Source organism: Leuresthes tenuis, unplaced genomic scaffold, assembly GCF_036924035.1.
Source record: "Leuresthes tenuis unplaced genomic scaffold, fLeuTen1.0.hap1 SCAF_6, whole genome shotgun sequence".
NCBI classification, from domain to species: Eukaryota; Metazoa; Chordata; class Actinopteri; order Atheriniformes; family Atherinopsidae; genus Leuresthes; species Leuresthes tenuis.
The window spans coordinates 10,931,724-10,939,015 of NW_027325360.1; the positions used below are offsets into that span (position 1 = coordinate 10,931,724).

The 7,292-nt window shown below is 38.6% G+C and overlaps 1 protein-coding gene across 3 annotated transcripts; it reads left to right on the forward strand.

The window, feature by feature from the left end:
* The first annotated feature begins 1,412 nt into the window (after nt 1-1,412).
* On the forward strand, nt 1,413-7,089 carry LOC140309611 (uncharacterized). Of its 3 annotated transcripts, none has more exons than XM_072387539.1 (9): nt 1,413-1,458; nt 2,491-2,524; nt 2,600-2,749; nt 2,869-2,989; nt 3,101-3,313; nt 3,502-3,585; nt 3,843-3,984; nt 4,848-5,010; nt 5,121-7,089. In XM_072387539.1, exons 1-9 carry the CDS (start codon nt 1,413-1,415, stop codon nt 5,353-5,355), a joined length of 1,188 nt encoding a protein of 395 aa, XP_072243640.1. In that variant the 3' UTR covers nt 5,356-7,089. The 3 variants fall into 3 exon arrangements, with proteins under 3 accessions (XP_072243640.1, XP_072243642.1, XP_072243641.1); XM_072387541.1 differs by having other exon boundaries at nt 1,427-1,720; XM_072387540.1 differs by having other exon boundaries at nt 1,429-1,458; nt 1,587-2,524.
* The last annotated feature ends 203 nt before the right edge of the window (nt 7,090-7,292 follow it).

Genomic DNA, 7,292 nt, shown 5'->3' on the forward strand with positions numbered 1-7,292 from the left:
GGAATCCTTCCTCCCCCTGCTGGACACGTGCTGGCTGTGCTACTTTCCGGTGCAGTTGCAGCCGGGTTTGGGAAAGTTTCTCAGTTTTCATAAATACCCTTTTCATATTGCAATCATGAGAGGAATTATTGGAATTATTGAAGGACTACTTACAGTAACCCCTTCCAAATGATAATTCCTCTACCCTGAGAGAAAACTTGTAATAGCAGGAAACAAGTGAAAAACAACAACGACAACAGAAAAATGGTCCTTTTGTTGTCCTTTTGAGACCACTTTTAATCCAGGATGTTTTTTTTCCAAAAAGCTATTGATTTATTTTTGTATTTGTTTAAATAGTCATTAATTTACTTTTTTTTTTTGTTTCTTTCTTTTTTAAGATACAGAGATCAACTTTTGGTGCTGTGACATTGTTAAGTATTTTTGGGTGAGTGAACTTCTACAGCGGGCATTTTCTCTTTTATATTTGCTGTGAAAACATCTATGAAATACTTATAAATCTCATATAAAAAAAAAACTAATTAAAAAGCATCCTAAAACTGTGACTTCTGCACTAGATTTTTTTTAAAAACTTTCCACTGCAACATGGAGAATCTCCAAATAATTTATGTTACTGGTTGACCAACAACCAATGTTATTGTTATTGGCTGTTATTGGTTTACCAAAATGCTCTGGGAGCACATAATTGACCACAGCTGTTTGTGGAGGAAAAAGCTAAAGATGTTGGATGGATGAAGTTGTCTGAATTTGTCTTGGTTGCCTCTGCTAAAGTTATTATTATCTTTACTTTACTCTCTATGAAACTGAAAAATAAAACAAACAAACAAACTTCAGATGTTTTTGCTTATCTTTGATAGCTTTCAGGTGCAGAAGTGACATCCGGAAACTAAGCAATCTCTACAGGGGAAGACTGTGAATTTGAGCTGGAAGTTCCAGGAAAAAGGAAACAAGTATGCATAAAATATTTATTCATTTATCCATGACATCTGTTGGTCTGTTTATTTATTTGGTATTTTTTTACAGGTGGAATTTGAAGCATTTCAGAAACTCTGAATGACTATTGATTATTTTGTATGTACTTACAGCGATGTTAACTACTGCAAGATAAGAATCGACTTTTGCTGCATATCCACCATAATAATATTTCTTTCTCCGAGTTGCCAGATAAATTAATTAAAGTAATGACCCATCACGTAAGGTGTTAATCGTGTTGTATTTGCTATCGCCTAGACTACATTCACTTTCCACACAGAACAAACTGAAAATAAGTCCACTTGCTTTCTGGTTAAAAGTACCCGAGCCCTGTCAACCAATGCCCAACCTGCCCTGATCCCAACCACCAATCACAACAGAGCCTCTCCTACTTCCTGTTAGTAAAACGGAAGTTGAGGCTAGAGACGCTATTGTCGTGCTGTATGAGTCTATGTAGACGTCAGGAAGAGGGCGACTTTTGGCTAACAGGTAGAGTACTCAGAGGCCTCGGGACATCAGCTGAGCTGACACAGTGTTTTGAATAAAAAGTTATGTTATCCTGGGTTATCGGGTTCAAAAAGGGCTGTTATACATAATAATACTTTGTTATGTTTCAGTTTTCTCCTGGTGCTTTTGTCTCTTACATCGTTTCCAGAAGCTAATAAGCTAACTTAAGCTGAACGTCACTTAACGGAGCAAAACGTTAACCTCCAGCCGCTCTTTTGTTTGTCTGCTTCACATAAACTGAGAGGTATGCTGCCAGGTTGGTGACACACTGTTGCTGTTATACAGACTTTCTAACATTTCCCTGGCCAAAACTGTCGGTCGTGACCCTTGTGCGATGTTTGTGTTGTAGCTTTGCCAGACCACTAGGTGGCGCATTGATACGCCTGTAAGGAAACCAGTTGCCTTCCTCTGTCATTTTCATTAGTCCATTTTAAACTAACCACTCAATATTTATGAGCCGTGTTTTTGCTTTATATAAAGATCATGTTTTCAAACATTTCCAGGTGTCATATTATCTGATAAACAGCAAGACCCAAGAGCTTCATTAATTAGTGCTTTACAAATCTATGTATTGTTTGACTCACACAGTTGGTGCCTCATGAATTCAGGAGCTAAAAAGCAACAGTGGGCTGAAGACTATCGACAGTCTGCTGTTTCTCAAATTTAAACTGTCAGAGGCGTACATAACATTTGTCAAAATCTTCACCAAATAAGTAAATTAACCCAGAAGGGTGAATGACTGTTTCTTTCACTGGGAACCTGTCCAAGGCATAGCCTGGCTCTCACTCCATGGTATCTGGGATAACCCTGAACAGCACAGAGGGGTATGCAAAAGTGAGCGAGCAGCTGAAATCTTGCCAGAGGTCACAATTTAGACCATTTACAAAAGGTTTCTTAGACTTTGATGTATAAAGGTGCAGCTGGAACTACAGTATGCACCTCTCTCTCTGGAGAGATTGTCGTCATAGTTTTTATGTGTCTGATAACAAGTGATGCATTTTTTTTTGTTTGCAGGTGAGACTGACGGAACCAAAAAAATAATAATAATGTAAGAACTTTTTAAATAATAGATTTTGAAGAATGAGCAACAACAATATCCTAATGAATATTCTGACTTTTTAAGGTCTTGGATAAAATCCCAAATGTCGCTGCCTGTGGCACTGGGCGTCCTGTTTGTGGGCCTACCGTACTCTATCTGTATAGTTTGCCAGTGGTTTTATGGCTGGCCCCACAAGCCTGGGTACAAAAAGTACACCGAAGCTCTAAAACCAAGGTATTTTTGTGTGATTGTTTTTCCCAATATTTGTTTGGGTTATGTATTTATTCATGTTACTATGCACTGAAAATAGTGCTTTTTTTAATCATCTTTGTCATGTTTGGCCTCTCAATCAGGCGGATTTATTATTTGACCAAAGCTTTGCTGGATAATGTCAGATACCTGCAGTATTGGACCTTGTACCTTCAGATGCAGTCCTGGTATAAGAATGATGAAAACTGGAAGCAGTGCAAAAAGGTGTGTGTGATGGATGTGTTGCTGAGCAAATTCCAGATTTAAATTTTCAGTAACGTCAGAATGCTCAAAAATATATCGATAATCGAGGCTTTGATTGTCTACCCTTTGAAGGGCATTGTTTTTGGCCGCAGAGGCAATGAGCTGGACTTGTACCACCCTCCAAACATGAACAAATCTGAAGATGTGCCAGCACCTCTGGTGGTTTTCCTCTATGGTGGCGCGTGGGGTTCTGGAGAAAGATCCATTTACTGTTTACTGGCCAAGCAGATGGCTGAAGAGCTGAATGCCACCGTCATTTGTCCAGATTACAGCACATATCCAAAGGCAAGAGCTTTACAGCAACACAGTAATCCAAAGCATTTTAGACTGGTCATATGTATGTCACATGGTTTAGTTCTTATTCCGAGCTTCTTTTCATTTTCCAGAGGTTTACCCGCAGGACAGAGAAGGAGTGTGATTATAAATGTTAAACTGGTCCCTAAACTGAACGATTGGCTTTTTCTTGTTATCAGGGGAATGTTTTAGGGATGGTCCAAGATATTGCTGACTGCTTGGTTTGGGCCCGAGAGAATGGACATAAGTTCAACTTTGACAAAGTAAGACATATTTTTAAATGCATTCATGGAAAATGAAGAATCACCCAGTGATTAGAATGACTGAAAAGTGTCCATTTTACTAAGCAGCACTGACCCTTTAATATGGCTCTGATTCCTTAAACATCTATAAAAAAAACTATATTTTGTTTAATAATAGCAGGACTTTATATTGGGGTAAGTTGTTCATACCAGAATCAATGAAAAATCACAGATGCTATTCTTTTTTTTCCTTTTCTTTTCCATGTTTTCTTTTATAGGACAGTATTGTGTTAACTGGCCATTCGGCAGGTGCACATTTGTGTGCGCTGACCTTATTATTTCTCATTGATACAAGAGAGGAGTTGTTCATCGAGACAAAGAAGCTACAGGATGTTGCACTTTCCATAAAAGGCGTTATCGGTAAGTATTTTGAATGAGTTTTTACCATAACGAATACTCAACTTTCAGGATGTCGGAATATGTGTGCAGCAAAGTTGAGCATTGTTCTCTAAACTGCTGTCAGTGTTGCTAGCTGCTCGCAGTGCACTTCTTTTGAGTTCTGGCAATTTGTCAAATAAAACAAAGAGTCTGAAGATAATTTCCCTTTTCTCTCTGTGTGATCTGGTCTGACTCATAAAAGACGCCATGCGTGGAAAAAAACAAACCCTTTGCTTCATAAATCTCAAAGGCGGGGAGCCTTACGATTTCTCCTTTTATAATGGCAGCGGACACGGGGGATTTATTTAGGAGAGGAGTATGTTCCTAATATAAACGCAGACATTGCGGCAGTGCCAATCACAGTGATGAAAGAGGAGCTGGAAGACGGGCAACATAAGATAAGTGGCAAGATGACAGATTGAAGTGCGTCGCTGCTGCAGTGAACAGGGCTGGGCAGACAAAGTGAAGTGTTGCTGATATTAAAAAGAGAAGGGGAAAGGAAGAAAATCCATAAACAAAACCTCATGTGAGGCAATGAATTCCTCACACTCTTGTTATGAAGCTATGAAGCTTGTGCAAAATTTACGGTGGGCTTTGAGAGGGGCTTCCCAAACTACGATACACTTTTACAACTACCTGGAAAATCTTGTCGAGTCTAGACTTTGATGTAAGATCAGATTATTTCCAGTTCACAGTAGCATTATAGAAATACCTACTTGAATGTGGTTTTCTGCTGAAGTCTTCATTCTTTCTTCATTATTACTCTTTTTCGTAAATGAGGCTCAGGGTTTTTGGTGGTCTGTCTTCTTCCTGAAGTTAGGTCAGTTGTTTTATTCCCCAAAAAGGTCTGAGTGGCGTTTACAACATCGTGGACCATTATGAGTTTGAGCAGAAGCGAGCCGTTGAATACGTCTCCTCCATGCACAAAGCCATGAATGGAGTGGAAAACTTTCCATACTACTCCCCGACGCACGTACTAAAGCAGGTCGCCCAGGACAAGCTCAGTAGGTAGGTGAGAAGTACACTGAGATCTGCTGCAGCTGGTGTTTATTTGAAATACAGTTACCAGACAAAACACCTTTTTTTCTGACAATTCTTTCATTCGCTGCTTCCTCCAGAATGCCTCCGTTTGCTTTGCTCCACGGGACCAGTGACATTATTGTTCCGGTTGAATCCTCCACACAGTTCTCTGAGCTCCTCACCTCGTCGTCTGTAAAGGCGTCGCTCTACCTGCTTCCTGGAGTCAACCACGTTGATATAGTGACCGACCTCATGCTGCCAAACAGACACTTTTACCACCCTGTCTTCAGTTGTATCAAACAGGAGTTCAGGAAACTTCTGGGTGTCTCCTGACATCGTGTCAGTTTGTCATTCGTCATGAAAAAGAACATCCACAGTATTTTCTGACATAACCTCTTTTCTTCACAGCGTCTGAAAAGAAACGTTGAATACCTAAAGCTGAATCATATTTAAGCTTGAAATGAACTGTGAATTTATAAATCTGATGTACAGCAATATTTCCAACACATTTGAGGATTTACAAATCAGTGTTTATAATGAAAAAGGCTTTTCTGAATCATCTGCAGTCTAGATATGATCGTCCTTAAAATGTCTTAGAGGGATGGTAAATGCAAATGATAAATATTAAGACTTATTGCTTGTTATGGGTTTCTTATTCACCCATTCCCACTCAGTGGCAACAGCCTGCCGTTGTGACCAACTCAGGGTTCACTGCTGGCACTGCGGACTGAACCGTGAACCTTAAGATTAGTGGGGAACATGTTCCACCACGTAGGCCAAAGCTGCCTATTATGTAGTCAAGATTGCAGTTAAGTTAATTAGATAGACAAAACGTGAAATCAACCTTGAAGCAACAACTATTTTATTAAGAAGCACGTGTTCACTGTAAAATGGGACTCCAAACACCAAAGCTATCTGAATGTAGGATAACAGTTTATTTTGCTGTCATGAACATAGTTCCATTGCTTTGTTTCATCGAAGTTAAACATTTCTTGAGTTAGCGTAACATCATCCTGAAATTATTTATGAGTGCCTGAGTACAGACATGCTGTATTAAACCTGTGTAAAGTAGCTTCATTTAGCTATGTAGTCCATTCATTCTCTCACTTGTGTCAGACAGCCAAGCAGCAATGACAGACACAAAAGCAATTAAAGGAAAATATCTCAGCAAAACTCGTATTTTAAAACCTGTATAAAACGTATTGGTACTTTTTTAAAAGGCACAATACACAACATTGCATTTTCAAATACCGACACTAAGAGCATAACTACATTTTATAACTTTCCAGAAAGATTAGTCTTGGACAGAGTCTGCTGTAGGATTATGAAACATTTGGCCCCTGGGCACAGACATGTAAAAAAGACCTCCCACATAAAAGTTACTTACAGACTGAAAGAAACGCAACCCCAAACCATGCTAATAGAATTTTTTAGTATCCTACAGTGAATGTTGCCGATGTTGTGGCATCATTTTGTGGTAATTATTTATCTGTATGGTTTCTGTTTGTCTCATTTCAGTAGATTTGCATTAGTTATTTTGTGGACCTTTTTTTTGTTGTTGTTGTTTTGCTGATCACTTAGTTTCACATGTTTTGTTTCACATCTCTTTTGCAATGCTCATTTCTTACATCCCTTTGTGATAGTTTGTTTTGTCTCGTATGATTTATTTGTGGCATTCTTCGTGCTGGCCGAGTGTGACATATTGGTTGAAAAGGCCCTCTTTTTGGTTGTTTTGGATCTTGTCATTTTATGTCTCTCTATTCTACAATTCATTTGACTTTTGGGATGAGATTAAACTTTCACCAAATGTAGACATTTTTAAACACAGGTTAAAAACATTTATTTTCTCATGTGTCTATGCATGAAGTCTGCACGGTATCTTTTAACTTATCTAGACTGTTTCTTGTTTTTATTAATTTTGATTATTTTATTTGTTTCTCTTTACTTTATTCTTTTACTATTTTTAATGCTTCTTCCGCTCCCCGCTGCAATGCTTTTATTTTATGTAAAGCACTTTGAATTGTTTTGTACTTGAAATGTGCTTCACAAATAAATTTGATTTGATGATTCGATTTGATTTGTTTTGGTCTCATTTATGGGATAAGAGCAGGGGGCCATTGATTTGGCCCTTTTGGCCTGTGCCTGGCTGACTGGTGTCGGTTAAGACATTGTTGAAAGTCCTCTTATCATATAGTTCACGAGGCCTCTGAGTGTAATATAGAAGACCATTTGATCGAGCTAATGTAACTAAACTGAGTAGATGCAGGTGC